Below are 23,919 nucleotides of genomic sequence, written 5' to 3'. Positions count from 1 at the left end.
CCTCTGACAGATATGGATGCCATTCTTGGTTCTAGCAATTTCTAGTCCTAAGAAAAACTTTGAATGACCGAGATCTTTTATTTTAAAAGCCGTATTTAGGGAATTTTTAACATCCTCTATATCTTTCATGTTGTTACCAGCAACTAATATATCATCAACATATATGAGAAGAGCGATAAAGGATGTTCCAGCAGCTTTAATAAAAAGAGAATTATCTGCCTTTGAACGAGCAAAATTAATACTAAGAAGAAAAGTAGTGAGTTTGTCATACCATTGCTTACTTGCTTGCTTTAACCCATATAAGGATTTGGTTAGGCGACAGATTGGTTGGGTTCTTTTGCTGGTTACACTAGCGGGCAACTCCATATAGACCTCCTCTTGCAAATCACCATGCAAGAATGCATTATTCACACCCAACTGTTCAAGGTGCCAATCCATGGTAGCAGCTACAACAATGATAGTTCGAACAGTAGTGAGCCTGGCCACAGGTGAATAAGTTTCCATGTAATCTATGCCTTCACGTTGTGTATACCCTTTGGCGACAAGTCTTGCCTTGTACCTCTCAATTTCTCCATCAGCTTTGCGTTTAATCTTATAAACCCACTTACAGCCGATGGGTACTTTGTTAGGAGGAAGATCCATTATTTCCCAAGTTTTGTTGACTTCAAGAGCTTCTATTTCTGCCTTCATGGCTTCTACCCATTCAGGAAACTGTTTTGCTTCTTCTTAACTTTGTGGCTCGGTTTGTGAGGATGTGGACAAAGAGTAGTTTAGTTGGTTTTCTGAAAGATTTTTGTAGGATAAAACAGAGCTAAGTGGATAACGCACCTTTATGTTTTCTTCTACTTTCTTGCTACATGGTGCCATCATGATTTGGTGATGATAATCCTCCAAGAATGCTGGTGTTTTCCTGATCCTAGTTGAACGTCTCAATTCTTCATGTTGAGTACATCTTTCAGCTTCATTTTGCAGAGGAAGATCATCATATATTTTTCCTATGAAGTCACTGTTTTCTTGGACAATTTCCTGCTCATCTCTATCACTTATGTTATAAAAGAAAGTTTCATAGAAAACTACATTTCTTGATACAAAAATCTCTCTAGAGTTAACATCTAAAACAACATACCCCTTAGTACCTTGTTTGAAGCCAAGGAAAATTCACTTTCGTGCTCTAGGATCAAGCTTGTGTCTGTTTTGTTCAAGAGTAGAAGCAAAACATAAACACCCAAAAATTCTCATATCAGAGATGTCAGGCATACATTCATACATTAGCTCATAAGGACATTTGTTTTGTATAACAGGAGATGGCAAACAATTTATCAAATGCACAGAATGTAAAACAACATATGACCAAAAAACCTTAGGCAAGTTAGATTGAAACATAAGACAACGTGTGATATTTAGAATATGTTGATGCTTCCTTTCAACAGTGGAGTTTTGCTGTGGTGTTTCATTGCAATATGTTTGATGTAAAATACCATGTAAATCATAAAAATCCTTCCAGCAAAACTCCTTCCCATTATCAGTTCTAATAACCTTTATGCCTTTATTGAATTGATTCCTAACATACATGATAAAATTCTGCAAGAATTCCCTAGCATCACTTTTGGTTTTCATTAAGTGAACCCATGTATATCTACTATAATCATCTACTATCGTTAAAAAATATTTGTGTCCGTGAACAGAAGTAACACCAAAAGGGCCCCAAATATCCATATGAACAAGATCAAAAGCATGCTTACTAAAAGTTTTACTAAGGGGAAAAGGCAGTTTATGTTGTTTAGCTAAATGACAAGGAACACTAGACATTCATATTATCAAAAGCACATCAGAATATTTCTTAGCCAATTTATCCAGCACTCTGTTTGAGGGATGACCCATTCTACAATGCCAAATGTCAAGTTTATTATCAGATTTGAAAACATTATTATTGTACATACTACAAATCAACCCGTCTCCTTTTTCTATGTGCAAATGGTAGAGTCCATTGTGTATTTCAGCTTGACCAATCATCTTCAAAGAATGCTTCTCCTGTATCTGACACATATTATGAAAAAAAACAAGTTGGCATCTCAAGGATGTTGTTAGCCGCTGAACAGAAATTATATTCAATGTAAATTCTAGAATGTACAAAACATTATGTAGAGTTATGTTCTTTGACAAAGTCACGGTACCAGCATACATAGCAGTAACAGTATGATTATTGGGTAACTTAACTCTCACAGGTTTTATTTTGTAATAGCTTATAAAGAAAGAATTGGAGCATGACACATGATCAGTGGCTCCTGTATCAAGAATCCAATTACTTATACCTTCCTTACCTGAGTTGTTGCTCGTTTTTGAATATTCTCCTATGGTGTTGTTAATCGCTTTCTCTTTATTCCTGGAATTTTGAATCATATCCACAAGTTGTTGCAGCTGTTCTGTTCCAAAGCTTTTGACAATCTATTCGTTAAGAGTTTCTTAATGGGTAGATTTTCCTTTTTCAGCTTCATTTTCTTCATCCTTCTCAAAAGCGTTCGCAGCACTTCTTTGTTTTATCCATGGTGGGAAACCATGTTTGTAATAACACTCATCTGCGGTGTGGTTCATCTTGTTGCAGAAGGAACATTGTTTTCCATAGTTTTTTCCTCTTCCTCTTCCATAGTTGCGCCACCCATGATTACTGTTGTTAGTTTTGTTGTTTGTTCTTTGTTGATTAGCGCTATTAATCAAGACCTTCGTGTCTATTCCCATGCTCTCATTCAAATGTCGTTCTTGTTGTAAAACTAAAGAAAAGACACGATTAATACCTGGTAGAGGTTCTGTTAGCAAGATTTGGGTTTTAACAGTGTTGTATGTTTCTCCCAATCCTTTCAAGAAGCACATCACCCGCTCAGAATCCTTATAATTTGCTATAGTTTTCATCATCCCGCAACCACACTTCGTCTTGCACACACAGGCTGGCAAAGGGCGTAAAGAATCCAACTCCTCCCACAAAGTTTTGGAGTCAGTGTAATAATCTGTGATACTCCTTTCACCTTGCTTGATGGAATTAATCTCTTGTAATAGGTCCAAAACACGAAAATGGTTACTTTTTGCAAATCTTTCTCTAAGGTCTTCCCACAGTTCTTTTGCACTATCGATATACACAGTGCTTTGAGCTATCTGTGTTGTTAGACTTCGCGTGATCCATGAGATCACCATAACGTTGCACCTCTCCCACGCTTCGTATTAACTGTCACTACTTGAAGGTTCTGGTATCTCCCCGTTGACAAATTTGAACTTGTTCTTTGAAAGTAGGGCACGCTTCATTGCTCTACTCCAAGAATGGTAGTTGGATCCATCAAGATGCGGCGTGACTAAAACCATCGCTGGACTTTCTCCTGGATGAAGGTAGAATGCACTGTTTGGATCATTCTTGGCTTCTTGTGTCGCAGCCATGAGGAAGACGAAGCCAAGAAAGGGGAAAAGAAAACGAGGAGAGATTCGTAGGAGGAGAAAGAAAAAAAGAGGCAGCGGAGCAGAGCGGGTTATACCCGCTCTGATACCATCTTGAAGTTCTGCATCATTCTTGATCAAAAGTGGCAAGATAGAGAAGAAGAGAAGCGGTGGACAGAGACCAATTAGAATAGTGAAAAACCAAAATCTGATTTCATTAACCCTCCGCATCTGCTGATGCCATATTTTTATATTACAAAAGGGAAGGAAAAAAAAACTTTAATGGACTTTGGTAAAAAAAAACAACAAAGCCCAAACTAAAAAAAAAAAACCAAAACCAAAATTACCAAAAACACTAAATATATATTTATTTATTTTTAAATTCAAACTCTACGAGAAAATATTAATTTAGAAATCAAATTTAAGTGTCAGACACAGTAAACATTATTAGAGTAAACATTATTATTGTGTGTTATAGCGTCAAAAAAATGTTGCAAAGATAACATTTACCAACGCGTGGGTCATAGAGACGCAAAATGAACACAAATAGAGGAAAAACACACAGTGTGGCGAGCTAAGCCAACATTCGGAGACTTTGGCTAGGGATGAGCGAACTCTAGAGCAGAAGAAGGGCATGACCGTCTCTACGCTACATTGGTTTGGAACGCACGAGGTCTCTGTCGTCACTGGTTTAGAGCACGAGACGTCCCTGCGATCGTTGTAAGCAAGGCGTGGGCTAGGTTCAGACTGGACCTCACCGTCTCAATGGTTAGTGGCAGGAACGACTTAACCTTCTCTTTGTCGTTGTTGGTTGAGTGAGTAGCAGCATCTGCACAACTGTCCAGGCGCCACGTGTACAGAGTAATTTTTACTCTCCCTTGCACTCACTCTCTCATTTCTCTTTGGCTCTCATTTTCTGTTTTCCTCACTGTCTTATTTCTCTTTGGCTCTCATTTTCTATTTTCCTCTTCGTGTGGTCTCTTGCAATTAGGAAATTTCGGTTTCCCTCTCATTCACTGTCTTTCTCTCTCATTTCATTTTCTGATTTTCTTTCTTGATTACTTCATTGGTGCATTGTAGGTTCCATTGTTTTCAAAGAGGTGGAGTAAAAGACGAACACGAACCTTACATTGTTAGCATTGTTGGCGGTCGTGATTGAAAGGTTAGTTTAGTGATTTTTTATCCTTCATTATTAGTTCCGCTTTGAGGTTTAACTGTGGTTTTGGTTTGTGTTTAATTTCGTTCAAATATTTTTGATGCATATTAGTTGAGATGGTGTGGGTTTCTGGTAGTTTTAATCGCAGAACAACAATTTTAACTCTTAAGTATGAAAAATAGTCGACATTAGGCATTTACCCTACGTTATCGATCATCAAACAATCTAACCTGCAAGGCAAAGAGCTTTGTATTTAGGGTTTGATGTTAGAAGAGTGTTTCACTCCCTATGGTCAGAGTTAGTTAAGGTGAGAGAATAAATAAGGAAATGACAGCAGTTGAAATTGGCCAAAACAGAGGGGAAGAGTCTTAAATTTGTTAGGCATCCAAATATTTAATATTTTCTAAACGTTTTAAATTGTTTAGAGTTTCAGTTTTATTTATGCTATTATCTCAGTTGGCCAATGTTACAAGTTCCTGCTTTGTTGTTGTTGTTCTTGCTTCTTCTAGTTTATTCATTTTAGCAAACATGCTGCCATAGAATTGTGCATCCTTCTTGTTGTATTCTCTCACTTTCTGCTTCAAAATTTTGTACTCCATCTTTACATCCCTAAGTACATCATCCAACAGAGTCAATTATGTATTAGGACAGCTACTATAGTGTTGCCTCTATGGAACTATGTATATAACTGCATATTCAAGTTGATCACACTCGGAACAAGGGTACAAAGGTGTAGGAACAAGCATACCTGAAGGTGAATGGATAACATTATGCAGCATGTGATGCATATGTGTTGCAGGCCATTCTATGCTCTGTATGCATCAACTTTGAGATTATAAAGGTTGGCCATCTGCTGGTCTCTGGTGGTGTAGCACTGGGTGTAGGCCGTTTAGTTTATTAGAATGGTTAGGGGAGATGAGGATTGTTATGTTGTGTTCCATTGACACTTGTTTTTTAGGTTTTTTCTTGTTTTGTCTTGTATAAAGATTTGAATGTGGATGGATTTGATGGTGGGTTGTTTTGGAATTTAAATACTTAAACTAATTTGTTCATGGTTGTGTGGGTGTTGAACCATAAAGAAAACTCTTGGAAAAAATAAAAAAATCAACTAATTGAAGCCTAAGGGAAGATTATCTCTGTTGTGATGTATTTTATGCTCACAAGAGAAGAGGAAAACTGGGAGAGACATAACCATTCATAGGTGTGTGTTGTTCCAACACCCAAAACAGCAATGGGGATTGATCTTAAGGTTGGGGGTAAGAGGACAAGACCAAAATAACATCACCCAAGTCCAACGACATCTACCTCAAACTACTTGTCAAGCTTTATCGCTTCCTTGTTTGAAGGACTGGCAGCAATTTCAATGTCGTGATACTCAAGCGCTTGTTCATGAGCAAGGTGAACAAACCTCCACTTTCTTTGTCAAGGTTGATTAGGCATACAAAGGGGAAGGAAGATAAAATTGTTGTTGTAGTGGGGACGGTACCTGATGATATCATAGTATATGAAGTTCCGCAATTGAAGATTACAACACTTAAGTTTACAGAGAGAGCACGTGCAAGAGTAGATAAGACATACGGTGAATGCTTGACCTTTGATCAGCTTGCACTTAGGGCTCCTTTGGGTCAGAATACGGTCCTTCTTAGAGGCCCTAAGAATGTCCGGGAAGCTGTGAAACACTTTGGTCTTGCTTCTAGTGTGCCACACAACCATTCCAAACCCTATGATCGATCCAAGGGAAGAAAGTTTGAGAAGGTTAGAGGAAGCAAGAATAACAGAGGATTTAGAGTTTAAGAAGATAGCTTTCTAATTTTTTTGGTAGTGTTCTGAAATTCAACATTTTGTCATAGGCATACCACCATTATGAAGCCATGGGTGAGGACACCCAACTTAGATTGTGGACTTAATTTAAGGTCAGTTTTATTATTAATTACAATGAATAACAATTTATTCATACTTAAATATTATGATATTAATGTAATTGTTCTTCAATTTTTTAGACTAGAGTGACTTGGGCCCCTCATGATGAGTGCCAGATTAGAAAGATTTATGAGTCAAAAGTCAGGAAACGCCTATGTAACATGTTTAGTAAATCTCGCGTAAAGGGCTTTAGACCTACTTCGATAGGAGAAGAAGAATGGGGTGAACTTTTGAACTATTTGGATTCCCAAAAGTTCAAAGACAAATCATCCCATAACAAAATCAATCGATCTTCATGTAAAGGTGGAGAATTGCATTCAAGTGGCTGAAAATCAGACTTGGATATTGCATTAGACCTAGTAAATATTACTCATTCTTTATGTGTAAGAAATTATATGTAATTCAAATCAGATGTATAAGACATAAAATCTTTGTAACGATAACACCTTTCTCGGGAACATAAATATGGATGACCTGCTGAACCAGATGAGTCACTCACACAAACAAGAAGGGTGATTAGGTAGATGATCATTCTCGAGAGACTTATGTAAGTAATTGTTTTGTTTTAAATTTAATACTTCATTAAATTTTTAAATGTAAATGACTAACATTTTATATTTCCTTTACTCTTAGGAAATCTATCATGAGCGGTTGAGGATGATGCGATCAGGGAGTTCAGAAGGATCAACTTCTGGTATCTCTCCATTGATGCAAAAATAAAGCTTCAGTGCTGGAAAAATGTTGTTGGAGGGAAGAGTAGAGGTAAAGTTTATGGCACTGGGGATTTGGTTGCTAACTTCCACCATGGTGCCTCATCCCTCACTCAACCCTCTGTATTAGCTTCTAGTATTGATCATGATGATCAACTAGTTGAGAATGCACAAATTAAACAACAAATCTTAGAAGCAAAGCCAAAAGCAGATAGGGCTGATAAGAAGAGTTCAAAGTTAGAGGACATAGTGAGGTTGATGCAACAACAATTACCTATGATGATGGAAAAACATGTTGCAGACACTTCAACAAATACTAGTCAGGTCCACCCTTACTATGCTAGAAACTTTGATGATCACCATGTTCCTTGATTACCACTTCTACTGTAAGATAAATTACTTGCTCATTATGTTCTATATTCTATATTAGTAAATATATTTTTATTTCATTTTAATTATTGTCATTTTTTTTACAAGTACTTTCCATTGTTTTCATTGCTCACTTAGTCTTATGCTTTGGGAAGCATGTATTACATTCACTTTACAAAAGTACTTCTTACATTGAAAGTGATTGGATGATTGAAAATGCATAATGTTGGATATTTATAAATGGTGGATGGTAAATTTGTAAATGGCTAGATAGGTGATATTTAAATGTGGATGAAATATGGATAGGTTATTATGGATGTGATAATAGAATTATGCAAGTTATTAAAAAAATGTGAGAATGAGATTCTAAATAGGATCATCAACTCTCTTTTTTATGCTTTGCGTGGGAGGGAGGGTCAATCCCTCACCAAGTCCATTTTCACCATAACTATGCTTTAGCCCTCTTTAAGTCATAATGAGCTAGCTAGGGCTTAGCCCATGCATGTTCATAATGGGTTACGATTTAGCAAGGGTCTAGCCCTCTCTAGGTTAGACTAAGTGAGGGCTTGTCCCTCTCTATTTTAGGAGGAAGCTTGCTCTTAGCTAGGACGGATATAACTCTAACCTTACTCTAACAGTGAGGGTTAGGCTGTGTCTACTAGCTTCAAACTAGAGAGGGTTAAGCCTACACAAGTAACTACAACCTAGCGTTCAAAATCCAACATTTGAGTCTGTTTTTTATGAAGGCTATAGATATTGTTCCTTGTAATGAAATTACATTTTGAAATGTATTATGTAATAATTTCTAAATTCAAAAATATTCTCAAATATATATTCTATATTGTACCTTTTATAATATACTTTTAAAATATATTTTTAAATTTTAAAATATATTTTGGACAGTACATTCCAAAATATATTTATGAATTAAAAATACAAGTTAAAATATATTATTAGATTGTACAATTCAAAATTATTAATATATTTCTGAAAGATATTTTTTAATCTAAAAGTATATATTAGAATGGAGAATTCAAATACTTTTTTAAGAATATTTTGACATGTCATTCCCTTGTAGAGGTGTATGTTTAAAAATTGGGAGTGCAGAATACAATGTTCCTCGGTCTCAACTATGGGGTTGCTTGGTCCAGTCCAAAATTTAATTTCACATAATTCCACAGATATTGTGATATTATATATATATATATATATATATATATATATATATATTTCTTTTATAAAGAAAAATAGCTTTATAAAACAATTTATCCGCAATATGTTAAATGAATTTATTATTTTAGAAGTTAAGAGAACGATATGTTAAAAGATATTTAGTTGTGAATCTTGATAAAAGTAATAAATTACGTCACTAATAAAGTAGTGTTAAAAGTTGAACTTTAGGAGCACATCCAAATGTAGTTGTTTAGGCTATTATAAAAATTTCTTTATTTTTTTTCATAGATTTGATTTAGTCTTTGTACTCTTTTTTTTTTAATTTTATATTATTTCTTATATGATGAAAGTTAACGTGACTTTTATGAAAAAAAAGATAGTGTTAAAAGTCATATACACATATAATTATATGAAAAATTTAGATTACAATAATTTTGAATAATAAGGTAATCAAATTGAAATGATAATTGAATGAAAAAAAAAGAAACAAATAGTTGGAGTGAACAATGAGTGTAAATTGAATGAATACTATAGTTTATTTTTATAAATTTTCTAATTTGTAATAGATACTTATTTTTTTAATCAAAATCATATTATTTTCAACCCACAAATTTAATTAAGTTTTATTCCCTTAAGTAGAAGAATTTAAATTTACTGATTTTATTATCAATTTTTTAATTAGTACAATCAAGATACCTATTTAAAAAAATGTTAACGGTGATCAATATTTGTACTCTATTTCTAAGTATAAAATAAGACAAAAGGGTATTTTAATCTCGCAAATAATATTTATAAGAATATTTTGAACACCCTTTTGTTTTGAATAGCGTTGTTATTTTGTCTTTTGATCACAAAGCCATTTATTGGATGCATTTAGCTCTGTTATAACTAAGAAGCTGATTTCATCCTGCTTTCTGTATTAATGAAGTAAATTAAATAACAGTAAAGGAAAACGACATATGAAGGTTGCATTTTAGTTCTTGAAAAGGATATCATTTGAATTTCCTGTTATTTTGATCTTCCATATTATCCGATTATAACGTTTGTTACAGAAGTTGATAATTATTAATATTTTATCTTGATTAACTTCAAGACATCAAAATAGTGGACAAAGATGAAAAAAAAAATCAAAAATCTGTTATTCCAAACAATGTGTACTAGAATAAAGTTGGTATTTAGAACAAACTACTTAGTCTTTAATCTTATAATTTTGTTTTTAATCTCGTTCTTTTTCTTCTAATTTCTTCTGTGTTACCTTTCTATAAATCTTTGCGCTCTGATATCACCGTTAGTGATATTCTGAAGTTGTTGTAAAGGTTTCAAACACTCAAAATATGACATTGTGGGCCATTTGAACATCAACTGTGGCCTTGTTTTTAATTTAGATTTTGTTTTTATTTTGGGTTTTGCAATAAGTATTGTTTTAGGGACTAAGTATTGATTTAGGGACTGTTTCTTCTGACCTTCCATTCGTTCTTGTGTCACTCTCATAAATAATTTTTTGTATTCTAAATTTTTTTTTTTAATATTTGTAATTAGCTTCTAAATTATATAATCTGAAAGTTTTTTTTATGTGTAATTAGTTTTTTATTACATAATCCATAAATCTTTTTCTGATATGATATTAGCTTCCGAATTATGTAATCCGGAAGCCTTTTTTTACATGTGTGATTAGTTTTTGGATTACATAATTCAAAAGTCTTTTTTGAGGTGAGATTAACTTTCGAATTATGTAATTCAAAATATGTCAAGATCACATAATCCATAAGCTACTCTTAAATCCATAAAAGACTTCCAGATTATATAATCCGGAATACCATTTTTAAAAAATATATTTTGGATTACATAAGCTATTTCTGGATCCAAGATTAGCTTATGAATTATGTAATCTGGAATATATATTTTTTAAGATTACTTCCAGATTTTATAACTCTAAGGGAGTAACACAATAAAAATAAAAAGGTATTTTCATATTTAGTACGAGGAGAAGCAATATGATTTAGGTTTGTCCACTCCTTTGAAATGTTTGGATTGGTTGGTTTTATTTGTTGGACCATTACTTCCTCCACCTCCATATATTTCTTCCTGCACCTTCATAAATATGAAAGTTTTCATTTTATCCCTTTTAAATTATACCATCTAAAAGTTATCTTTTATTTTGAATTACATAATCTAAAATTTTGATTTTTGGATTGTATAATTTGAAAGTGAATTATACAACCCAAAAGTTATTTTAACTTTAGAATTACCCAATCAAATTATACCATTAGAAACCAAAAATGACTTATAGATTTTTGAATTATAAAATTCAGAATCATTTCTTTAAGAAAAAATGACTTATAAGTTGTGTTCAAAAGTTTTTTTAAGTAAAAAATGACTTCAAATGGTATAATCCAAAAGTCAGAAAGAATTTTCGAATTGTACATTTAGAAGTTTTTTTGTGAAGTTTAAAAAAATACTTTTGACTATCGATTCACATAATGCAAAAAGGATAAAATGAAAAGTTGAATATTTATGGGGTGCAGAAAGAAAATATGGAGATTAGACACAGACGGCGTTATTAGTATGACTTTTAATTTTCCATGTTTCCTTTCGGTTATTGATTCACTTTCTTGCTCCTATTCTTAGTTTATCTCTTTTTTTTATCTGTTTAGTTTAAAAGTGTAGAAAGATAAAATATTCATAACAAGCAAAAAGAGAAAAATAGAAGTGTGAGAGAAATTAAGTAAGAATTGGATGATAAAATAAAATAAAATGAGTCGAAATATTTTTCTCAACTTATTTGGCTGAGTGATACATGGTCTCACTATACTAATTTCAATAAGTTAAATTTAATTAACAAATTAAAATTTTAATTACATAATTTTTATATGAAAATATGTACTTTTTTATGTACATATTTTTATTTTTCAATAAAAGGTAAAGCCGAACAAGTACAGTGCAACAAATATTCTCCCCCAAGTTTATGGAAAGTCTGAAGTTTTCTTTTGTTTTTCTATGAAAGACCTAGACAAAGTTGTCTTTTTTTTTTCTGTCGTAGATTTTATCCAATCTATCGGACAAAAAAATCTAATCTCACTCATGACTAAAAGTATTATCTTCATTTTTTTTTTCTGCCAAATAAATAGTTCAAAATTGATTTTTTCATCCTATGTCACTTTTTTATTTATTTATTATAAAGATTTAGTTTTTTATTTGAAAAATAGTTTAATACATTTTCATATGTATGTTTGTTTTGTTTGTTAAATGAGTTTGAAGTACATGTTTATTCCTGACTAATTGCTTCGGAATTGAAATAGAAAGATGGAGTGAGAAACTTTTTAACGCCAAAATGTGTACTAAAAGCATATGAAAAAGGTATGATAAGCACAAAAGACGTTAAAGATCGTAACTTGCTTTTCAATCTTTGCTACATTTCTTGGGGACACAACGAGTTTGAATGCAGAATGCAGAATGCAGAATTCAGAACTTAGAATTTGAATTGGAGACTCTATGCTTTCGTACATCCCACTAACATAGCTTTCAACTGTTTATAATTTCCGTTCTCATTCCTATAGCTATCATCTACCATTCTTCATCTTCTCCTCTTCCTTCAAAAACTCAACAACATTATTCTTGCATTATCAGACAACATTTTCCTTTATTATTCAAAACCATTTTCTTTCTCGTTCCAAAACCAACCCAACTAATTAATTTGCTGTGTCAGTTCATCATCATTACCACCTTTTTCATTTTTAAACATTTAAAAAAAATATATGAGACAAATAATTGCACTTTATATATATAATATATCACCGTTTCTTTCTCAACTTAGACTACATTCCCATCCCAGACCATGTGCCAAAAGTTATCAACGACATTATTAGGAACAAGTTCTGCGGATCAAAAAACATTAGGAACAAGTTCTCATGTTCAACTAAGAGTACCAGGTCTAATAAAAAATAAATTATATATTATAATAAAAAATAAAAAATATATTTATTTTTTCCTATAACAATTTGGTCAACTTCTTTTTATACGAATTTAACTGTTTGGAGCAGTTTGCAGAAGTCCTTGAAACTGGTTCCCGACTTGGAATGACGATATTGTCCTCGAAATTTGGGTCAGGGACCCCCTGTCAACATGGAGGTAAATTAAGTTTTTCAAAAAAGAATTTATAAATCAATGTATACAACTTTGGATAGATATAAGTATGAATATATGAGTAATTGTTTTAAAAGTGATTCATTGGATGATGAATGTGATAACCATTTTTATATTTAATAAAGAAAATAAACAATGAAATAAGAAAAAACCACAATATATATATATATATATATATATATATATATATATATAAGAGATAATAGTTGAGAGGGTATACCAATAATTTATATTGGATTAATTAACTATCACTATGACTTGCATCGGTTCCAAGCCATGTTTGAGATTTTCTTCCATATTAGAGGCCTTTTACAATGAAAGAAAGTCTAATTTCAATATATTGAATTTAAATTGATCTTATTTAAATTGTTTTATTTAAAAAAATTATTTGAATAAGACAATTTATTGAATTTTATTTCTTTACTTGAATAAAGTATTTCAATTATCATAAAAATTCAAAAATTATTTAAATATCAAATGATTTTTAAAAATTCAATAATATTAATATTGACAGTATTTTTTAGTCGATTATGCTATTTTTTCTTATCAAAGTTCTTCAAGAAAATTTCATTTTATATTTGCAAAACATTTTTTAATTGATGTTAAACGAGATTATTTTTAGTTTAACTGCAATAATTTAGGTTGGTGACATCCGTTGTTTTTACAATACTTTATTTATTGACTTATTTTTATCAATGTCCGTGGTAATTTTTTTTCAATTGACATAGTAAAAATAATCCTAATTAATGTTGGTTCAATCAATCCTAAAAAAAATAGTCATCCTCACAATATATCAATCTTCATCAAACTAATGACACCCTGCAAAATTAAGCTAAAAAAAATTCTTATCCAACACATTACAATTATGATACCAAATATTTTTATTGCTCCTCATATTTACTTTAATTTGAGTAGCAATTATGACATAAGTGGTTAGTGTTAGTAAAAATTTGATATATTAATTAGTGATAAAGATTATATTAAAAATAATTAGTGATTATATTAATTAAATTAGATATTATCTTATAAACTAAAAAAATTATTAGTATCTAAAGTAATTTTTATTATTAAAAATAATTTTTAAATTTATATCTAATTAACTACTAAAATTATCTACTAATTTATATCATTGGAACAATCACTATTCTAAAATATTTATTATATGATTTCTGTTTCTTTGAACTACGTGAAATAACATTTTTTTTATAAAAATTAGATATTTCTTAAATATTTTTATTTATTTGTTTGTTTATTTATTTATTTTATCAATAAAAAGACATATCTCTTTAAGTTTTCATCCTCTCATGAAAGAGAAAAACATGCTAAAAGATTTTAGAAACATCACATGCATGTCTCTTTTTTGCATTTAATATGTTTTATAAATTGAGAACTTGTATTTGTTCCACTTAATAGTGTTCCAATTTATTTTAATAAAATTAAAATTAATTTCATTAGAACCGGGCCCATTGCTATAAATTGTTATGATTGAACTTTTATATATATCACGAACCTACCTTTCTTATAGATGTTGTTATTTTCCATTATGACAAGTATACATTGATATATAAGGAGAAGATAATGCATTTATAGGTCATGATAGACCTTTTAACTCTATATATATAATTTTTAATTATACGAGAAAAATATGATCTTGTACAATGCAAAGTTAAAATACTAGCTTAATCTAAATTATAGATAACAAACCAATATAATTTCAAAATTTCTAAAAATAAGTTGGGAATTATCTCAAGATATAATAAAAATAGTTATTTTACAATTTGATTTGAAACATGAAAATGGAAAATAAACTCAACTAATTAAAAACATCCCGTTTTTTAATTAATAATTTATTTATTTACTCTTTTTTCACAGATGTGACAGTTTAGAAGAGTTTGAATGATAAAATAAATCCTAGAAATACTATGCTACAAAACTGGTCCCCAATTTGAATGATGATATTTCTTCTCAAAGTTTGGGTCAGAACTCCCTTTTGCTTAGGTGACACCATGCCACGAGGCTGGTACTACAAACAAACTACAAACACCATCATCTATTCTCTGTTTCAGTTCAGGTTCATTTTTCTTTGTTACTATTTTCTATGACTGACCAAAACATAATGGTTCACAGATCAAACTTCACAGGGAAATTCATCTTTATGAGATTTCTTCCGTATTATATTTCCTCAACGTTATCTCATAATACTGTAATGATAAAGATTATAAGTAGTTCTTGAGATGAGATACTGTAAAATCCGATTGGAGGGACCCTTTAGCTATAATAATAATAACTGTACCAATAATGATAGCAGGGATATGCAGGTTTTTGAGTCATCAAATTGACCTGATTTGAGGTTTGATATGATCCCAAATTTCTTTACTCAGTTCTGTTCGCCATTGTTTTTAGAGCACTGCTGTTTCTTACATGAGAAAGATTTCACGAATTCACACGACTAGATTTGCATGCTATAAAATTTATGATGCTTCGTTGATTTCGTGTGATGTTTTTGGTACTAACTCGTGAAGTTTTACATTTATATGGAATGACTTAATTACCATGGCTCTCCAATATTTACACTCTTGCTATATATGAGACAAATAAGTTAGAAAATACTAAAATAAATAAATAAAAATTAAAGTACAAGTTAAAAAATATGAAGAAAAATACATAAAAAAAATAACATAATTAGTTCATCACTTTTTAAAATTATGTTTCGTCTCTCTTTCCCTCCAACAAAATTGCATGACATGTACAAAAATAGATGGTGTAAAAAATAATACATGATTTTTATAATTTACTATCATTAGTATAAGTTTGTCAATTTTGTAATAATCAGTTTAAATAATCTTTATTTGTAATTAGTAATAATAATAACTTATTACTAAGATCTATATTGACTCTATTCTTAAACATTTTTAATCTTATATTTTATAAAAGTTACGAAGTATGAAGTTTAATTTGACAATACAACAACTTGAGAGTTGTCATCAGTTTCGATCACATAGAATAGAAGTGAAAACTATTAACTATATTGTATATTTTTTCGTTTAAAATCATTTTAATTTAATCAAAAAAATTGAATTCAAGTTTTAAACACATAAGTCTATTAAATACATGAAGGACAAATTTTATATCGTTTATAATGATTATATTTTTCCTCTAGGAATTTTTTTCTCGTGAAATATATTTGTATAAAAAGGACAATAAGATATTGTTATCCGTGAAAAACTTGTAGAAACACAATCCATATATATACGTCTGTATTAATTTTTATTTCACTTAATCTTTTTTATTCTGTTAATTTCGATATATTATCACAATTTCTCTAGTTGAGGATTAACGTATAAACATTGAATTTAATTTAATAGTTTATAATGATTATACTTTCTCATTAGTTAAAATAATGAAATTCTTTACCAGTACTTTTGCATGCATCAAAATTTGAAAACTTCATAATTTAAAAAATCACTGTTCTCTTGGGGGAAGAAAAGAAGGCGCGCACTACCGTCTACCAGTCTCATTTCAAAAGCCATACTGTTGTCGAGTTCGTCAACTGCAGAATTATTTTTTTTTAACTTAAAAAAATGAGCATCTATTCAAGGAAACAACTATATATAGTCTTTAGCCACAAAGACGTGAGAAACCAATGAAAAGAATAGGCACACAACAATTTTGTGCAGAACCAAAGGGTAGAAGAGAGAGCTAGTAAAGATGAAAAGAAAGGGAGGTCATGAGAACCAAGATGCTGTTAACAGAGGTGCTTGGTCTGCTGAGGAAGACCAAATCCTTGTTAACTACGTTCACCTCCATGGAGAAGGAAAATGGGGGCAGATTTCCAGAAGAACTGGTATATATATGTGTGCGTGTGTGAATTATTTGGTTGAAAGCACAAAACAAAAATCATCAACTTGTTTCTAAGAGTGTTTCACATCAACTTGTTCAGTTTTTTTTTTTTCCAGTTTTCATTGCATGAGTTTGCTAGTTGTGAATATATATAGGTGTGTGTGTGTAGGTTTAAAACGAGGGGGGAAGAGTTGCAGACTTCGATGGTTGAATTATCTAAAGCCAGATATAAAGAGAGGAAACATTTCTTCGGATGAAGAAGATCTCATTATCAGGCTACATAGCCTCTTAGGGAATAGGTACATCTCTTTATATGATAGATATACATTTGCAGAGAATTTTCCATTTTCGAGACACAAGAATATACCAGAAAAAATTTGTTGAAATGGGTAAGTTCTGACACCCCTTTTTCATTCATTATATATCTGTTACAGATGGTCTCTTATTGCGGGACGGTTGCCTGGGCGTACAGACAATGAAATCAAGAACTACTGGAATACTTATTTGAGAAAGAAAGTAGAGGAGAAACACAATGATAACAACAATATGGAATTAGGAATTGAATCTCCACAGTGCACAGATATTGATCCTACCAAATCTTCTCAACCAGTAAGGTGTAATGAGGGTATGATTCCAACTGTAGCACTCAATGATTCAGTCAACACAAAGGATTGGACTGAAAACCCATTTGAATCTACCCCACCTGATCATCATGATGGCTGCGAAGAAGGTTTCCCCACACACTTTGATTTAAGTGACCTGTTGATGCCCCAGGAGGATTGCCATTTCAATGGATATGCTTGTGTTGAATTACCCCAACATTTTGGAGATGAATCATGCGGCGTTAATGATGCGATGTGTGAAACATGGTACGATAATTGGAAGAATGAAGACTATTTTCCACTAGATGATGTGGATTTTCCTTTATTTTAATAGTTAACATACCTTAACTATAGCGTCTTGGGGTGGTTTTAGTATTGTTATTTAGTCAAAGTTTAAATTTTATCTCAATATTTCATATAACCAAGTTATGGTTATTGAGGTAACATTTTAACTTTGATTTAAAAAATAGTACAAGAACTTGCCTAGAGTTATATCTAAGTCTTTTTGTTAGAATATTCCATATTAAATGGAATTTTGATGGTTGTGACTTTTGGTGTGGCTTATTTTGATATATACTAGTTGTGTGTTAGGTGGGGAGAATCATCCTATGAGAGTTATATTGCAATTTTGGTGAATTGATGTATGAGAGTTATGAAAATAAATGTTACTTATAAACAATGTTATTCTATGAGTCTTTTTATGAGTCTTTTTATGAGTTTTTTTTATATATATAATGAATTAAATTAAAATGAATATTTAAGGGATCTTTCAATAGGATATTTCAATCTATATATAAAACAGAGACTATGTTTCCAAACCATTCCCAAAATAAGTTTACAGCAAAGCAGTTTAAACAAGTTGTGCATCTTATGTAAGATTTGACTTGTAAAAATAAATCAGACTGATTACCCAAAAAACAGAAAGGGCACGATTACTTTTTGCAGCTATGCCTTCCTTGGTGGCTTATTTATGAGATAATTTTATGCAAACAGGAGGATAGAGCTTACTCTCACAAGTCCTCCCTCCATCAAAACATGCTCCTATGGCCCTTCAAAATATGATTCAACAGTTAGCTCTCTACCCTCCTCAGTCACAATTCAGTTCATTCTAAAACTCATTTTACCACTATACCCTTCAGCAAATAATATTAAAAAATTAAAATCTAACATAATTTTTACTTTAACCTAACTAACTTTTCTCTTTTCACTTTTCACTTTTAACACGAACATTTACTCCCAGCAGCAATTCTGCCTACCTTCCCCTCCAAACCTCTCTTTCAAACATTCACCACACTTACCTTCTTCATTCACCACAAGGTTATTCATCAATGGTTAGTAGTTTTGATTGTTTGAATTTTTAAGTTTTTTAATTTAAATTTAGTGAAAGTGTTTTAAACCGGATCAACTAATTCGGTATTTTTTTTTTGTTTAATTAGGTTTCGGATTACGTAATCCAGTGAGTGTTTAGTTAGGTTTTGGATTACATAATCCAATAGGTTTATTTTCTTAAATAGGTTATGGATTACATAATCTGTATTCTTAGTTTGTTAAATAGGTTTTGGATTGGATGATCAATAGCTCATTTCATAGTGGATTATGTAATTTAGATGAGTATATGTACGAATTTACTAATCCAGAACCTTTAATTTTGTGTTTGTCTTTCAGATTACGTAACAAGAAATTTAGTTTCGAATCTAGAAAAATGTTATGGATTACTTAATGCAAAACATAATATTCTATTACGAATTGAGTAATCTGGAATGTTATTCCACATCCGTAACTAAATTCTGTGTTATGTAATCCAAGACATGATTCCTTCACATTAATAATTACGGATATGTAATCCATTGATCCAATAGATTACCAAATCCGAAAGATAAGCATTTAAGGGCACCGGGTTGCAAAACTCACTGAGAATGACAAACAAAGCTGCCAACCACCGTCAACACCACCATCACCACCACAACAATACCGAGCACTACGACCTCCTTCTTCACTCAACAACAAAATGTAAAACATTGCTTCTATTTTTATCCTTTTACTAAAGTGTAATTTAGAATTTTTAAAATATATGGAGGTGGCTGAAGAAATGATGGAGGTGTAAGAAGAAGAAATGATGGAGGTGTAAGAAGAAGCAGTATGTGACCAATTCTTTACATATTTCAACCAAAACCATAGAATCACATGTCACAAAAGATTCCTATTCCTGAAAACTAAGCACATTCTTTCAAAGACAATTCAATATGATTGAACTACCTGCCCTATGATTATTCTAATGCCTTCGGGCAGTTAATGTTCCACTTTACATAAATCAAATACAAAGCTTGGAAATCAGGTGTGTGCAGTGTGTTTTTTAGATAGGTTTTATTTTATGTATGCAAGACAAAAGTATTTTTCATGTACGGTGAATTAATAGTTTATCTTTTTTCTATAAGAGTTGGAGTATTCCAAAAGATTTTTTTATTATATTTATTTTTTAATGATAAAAAATGTGAAAAAATTAATTTGTATTGTTCTCATAGATTGTATTCCTCTTCAGGGACAATTCCGTTGAATTTTATGAGACATAAGCCTTCCTATTATGTATGCATTTTTTTATCAGCAAGAAAAAATAAATAAATAAATACGACCCACTTCAAGAGTGGTCAAACCCTTATAGAGAACAATAGGGACATACACGCCTCACTCCAAAGAAAAACAAAAAGCAAAAGTTTTGCCACCAATTACCTACACAAACAACACTAGCCAATAACACCTACCACTCAAAGGCACCACAAGAGTTAACACCCCTCAAAGACACCACAGACCAACCCAACCACCCTATAAGCAATCAAAGACTTTTAATCGAGTACATAAAAACCACGAGTTTTAGGCACCAATAAGAGAAGAAAAAGCCCACTGAGGAAACTTTTAAGAAAATCCAAGACCAAACCTTTAGTTGTGCTAAGGACAAATTTCAGAATGATCAATCACTCCACCTTTAAAAATGCAAATATTTTTATGTCTCCTAATCTCACTTACCAACGCAATCCAAACATTTTCAAAAATTAGATTAAGAGACGTGGACACGTCAAGTAATTTAAAATGCATGAAATGTGAAACCGAGGTAAGAAAGTCTACCAAACTCACTCCTAACCACATATAGCAAAGATTTCAAACTAGCCAAGAAACTTTGCAACCAAAAAACAAATGACTTGTCGAATCCTCTTTCACCCCACACAAGCAGTAAAGCTTACTTTCGACCACAACCCCACATCTCTCCAAATTGACCTTAATAACAATCTTGTTTTTTGTTCTCTCCCTAGAGAGAATCGAAAACAAGATGGGGCCTAGAGAATTATTGAGAAGCTTCGTCTTCCTCCTTCCTGTCGGGCAGTTTGTCTATGCCTAAGCTTCCTCTTCCAAACTTTTCGCTACTTCTTTCAATCTCGGTTGCTCGATCACTCAGTCTTCTAGAGAATACTGAATGGAGGGGGTACCTACAGAAGACACTCCAATGCTCAAGTCAGCAAAAAGGGTTCAGTAGTCAGTTGTTAGAGCACAGTAATAAATGACGTAACTACTTCTTGGAATGTGCCTTATTTATATTATTTTAATGACCTACCTTGTTGGGTCGGATTAGTAAGGTGGATCTTACTTAAAGGTGTATTACCAAGTTGTGTACCGGGCTTCGCAGATGAACCTGGCCGATAGGAGCTTTTAGGCTTCCTCCTTAGCCGCAAGACGCTTCTCGTCACCATAATCTTTCTTCTTCTGCACGATTGGTCGCTCTTCCTTGAATACCGAGAGCATGTGGGTGATAATATCCGGACTTACCCCCGACATGTTGGATGGGGTCCACGTGAACAAATCTACGTTCTTTTTTAGTGTGACGTGCATTATCTCGACCTTAGTGGCCACGATGGTCGTGCTGACGCAGGTGTTGTGCTCCTTGTCAAGGAGGGGCACTCGACGTAACTATTCCCTACCTTCCAGCCTATCTTCGGTCGTTTAGGGATTAAGGTCCACCAAAGCGACTGTGGGTATCACCGGTGTCAGTTGGGTTTCTCGGGGAGAGCCCTGCTTGTGAGAAGATTTGCATTTAGGGGAGCGATCATCCCACAAAGGCTCCACCCTTAGACTCTCGGCATAACATTCTCTCGCCACCTTTTGGTCAACATGGACCGTGAGGATGTCTCCTGACAGCGAAGGGAACTTCATCGCCATCAGCCGATTGATGGACGGTCGTCCCAGGAGGATGTTATAGGAACTGTTTGCGTCAATCACCAAGTATCAGATCTTGATGGTCTTGCAATTCTTTTCCTCACCGAAGGTGGTATAAAGCTCACTGTAACTTTTAGTACCCACCCTTTCGCCCGAGAAGTCAACCATATGGTCGTCATATGGCACCATCTCCACTTCGCATGAGCCCCTTGCCGCACAGTCTCTCTGTTTCACTCGCTGTCATGCCTTCGTTCCACCCCACACCTGAACCAGCTCCTACAATGGCTTTGCATAGAGCCACATCGCCCTCCACCTTGCCACCCTTTGTCACCTCTTCGAGCGCGAAGCCACCATCGAGCTCCTTCACTACTCTGCAAACCACTATAGATCGCACATGGGTGCCCACGAATGGAGTGGCTCTCAAACCTCCTACCATCTTGGCGCCGTTGCAGCACCGCGAGCACACCCCTGTCAACATCTCCTCCAAGAACAACATGCCTAAAGTGCTCAGTCACCTCAGCAGATGGGCCAAAACCTACAAATTTTCCCACCCAACTTTTTGCCCTTAATTGGGCCTGAAAAGGCTCACCTAAAATTAGGTAATCAGATCATGTCCCTTCAAAAGTTGTTCCGCAGTTATTCCCAGCTAAGAGATCATTAGACTTACACCCCGCCACGTTTCCCATTATGCCTTTACCCTATTTTCTCATTTCCAAAGCAATGTTTTGACTTTTCACAACAAAAATAACTCCACCACTAATGCATACGTCACCTTTTGGAAACTCTCCCACCTCAACTGGAAACTAAACAATTTTCTCCTTACCTCCCTTGCCTCAAGTCCTACCATCGTAGTCGAAACACTCGGATTCGAAAAACTCTTCTCCAACGCTAGTGCCCAAGTGGGCCTTAGATTCATCCTTAGTGACTGCGCCCCACTTATTTTAGAGAGACCCTAACAAGGGAAATGGAATACAATTCTCTTCCTCAAGGGAGACCTGACAGAGATGTCATTTTTTATCACTGATTTCACTAGTTTTGCCACCTCTCCCACTGGGATTCTGATGCGCAACCTCGCGAACTCTAACACCTCTCTTGCAATGGTTGCCTCGTTAACCTCTACAACAATACTGATTAAAGCCCCAATGCATTCAAAACATTGACTGCTCCAGAGTACCTACGGGATACCACTACAACTAACCCATACAAACTTCCCAGTTACCACAAAAGAGTTGTTCCAAGGAACTATTGATCCAAAAAGATTGTCAAACCAATATTTGTTCTCAATAATTGCCTTCTCAATTATGCCCCCGTATTCGCAACACAAGGGCACATACTTTTCCCCTAGGTATCTTAATCTCACTAAACTCTCCCAGAAAAAAGCTCTCCTTGATGGACTACACATTTGCTGCCTCCAACAACCTTTCGAAAAAGCACTTATCGAGTCACTTGGATGACTCCACCTTGACTATGAATTGGGGCATGTTGTCTTCTACACTCTTATGGGCGTTGCTCGCATTTCCGCTCTTAACAACTTGAGCAAAAGAACGTTGTTGATCCTTTTGACTCCAGACTTTCTGAGTATGAACATCTCGCTGCCTGGAAGTCCATTCTTTCTTTGGAATCTCTTACCTACTATACTCAGGTTTATTTGCCTACAACTTCCAGGTTCCTATCCAAATGGAATCCAACTTTCTTTCCAAGGCGAGTGAATCCTTCACCCCATGGAATCTAACAAATCCAAAATGTTTTTTATTTTACATTTAACTTTCTAGAGATGAAGACATCTAGAACTCTTTCCCAATGCTAAAAAATTCTCCATAAATCCTTTTCATAGAACTCATTAGAAAAATTAGTGAAAAAGAACGTAGTATCTGTAATTTAGATATTCTCTTCTAAAAAATTTCTATCTCAAATCATCACTCTCTCGCATTCAAGCAATACTTTCAATAATTTGAAGCAACTTTATGTCACAAAGAACCACTTTGTATGTAGTATCAGCATATTCATCAACATTTTTCTCTTCTTAATTATAAGTGCTATAAAATATGTAATATTATTTTAAAATTTGTATATAATTTTATGGAAAGACAATTCACTGTAATAGTGATTTTTAACTAATCAATGAGATAGTAACCCAAATTTACAAAATGTATTGATATTAAATTTTTTTTTATTTTTATGATTATTTTTGTATGTTCAACTATTAATATGAAATAATGTTTAAAATATTCTCAATAAATTTAAAATAAAATAAATATATTTTTAAATAGAGTTATATCTTTATTGTGGTAATCAGTATAATATCATTTTATATTTTCAAATATTGATATGTATGGCTGCATTAACCATTGAAAGTATTTCGAAAGTATAACATAATGATTAA

The 23,919-nt window shown here is 32.9% G+C and overlaps 2 protein-coding genes and 1 pseudogene across 5 annotated transcripts; 2 read left to right on the top strand and 1 right to left on the bottom strand.

Annotated features, from left to right (window-relative positions):
- Positions 1 to 2,463: 2,463 nt before the first annotated feature.
- On the bottom strand, positions 2,464 to 3,186 carry LOC150025777 (uncharacterized). The gene has a single exon (XM_090304729.1). The coding sequence runs from the start codon at positions 3,184 to 3,186 to the stop codon at positions 2,464 to 2,466; it is 723 nt and encodes a 240-aa protein (XP_090160855.1).
- Positions 3,187 to 3,913: 727 nt separating this feature from the next.
- LOC137828605 (large ribosomal subunit protein eL18y pseudogene) lies at positions 3,914 to 7,661 on the top strand (annotated as a pseudogene). 3 transcript variants are annotated; one of them, XR_016523535.1, is made up of 4 exons: positions 3,914 to 4,281; positions 4,501 to 4,582; positions 6,983 to 7,043; positions 7,130 to 7,661. The product of XR_016523535.1 is annotated as a large ribosomal subunit protein eL18y pseudogene, transcript variant X2 (transcript). The 3 variants fall into 3 exon arrangements; XR_016523536.1 differs by lacking the exon at positions 6,983 to 7,043; XR_016523534.1 differs by lacking the exons at positions 3,914 to 4,281; positions 4,501 to 4,582 and adding an exon at positions 5,661 to 6,489 and having other exon boundaries at positions 6,577 to 7,043.
- Positions 7,662 to 16,545: 8,884 nt separating this feature from the next.
- Positions 16,546 to 17,981, top strand: LOC137828250 (transcription factor MYB23). The gene is made up of 3 exons (XM_068634732.2): positions 16,546 to 16,735; positions 16,901 to 17,030; positions 17,166 to 17,981. The coding sequence occupies exons 1-3, from the start codon at positions 16,600 to 16,602 to the stop codon at positions 17,662 to 17,664; spliced, it is 765 nt and encodes a 254-aa protein (XP_068490833.1). The 5' UTR covers positions 16,546 to 16,599; the 3' UTR covers positions 17,665 to 17,981.
- Positions 17,982 to 23,919: the final 5,938 nt, after the last annotated feature.

Source organism: Phaseolus vulgaris, chromosome 7 (assembly GCF_051622355.1).
Source record: "Phaseolus vulgaris cultivar YP4 chromosome 7, ASM5162235v1, whole genome shotgun sequence".
NCBI classification, from domain to species: Eukaryota; Viridiplantae; Streptophyta; class Magnoliopsida; order Fabales; family Fabaceae; genus Phaseolus; species Phaseolus vulgaris.
Note: the sequence above shows the minus strand (reverse complement) of the source record. Positions and strands in the feature narration are given on the sequence as shown.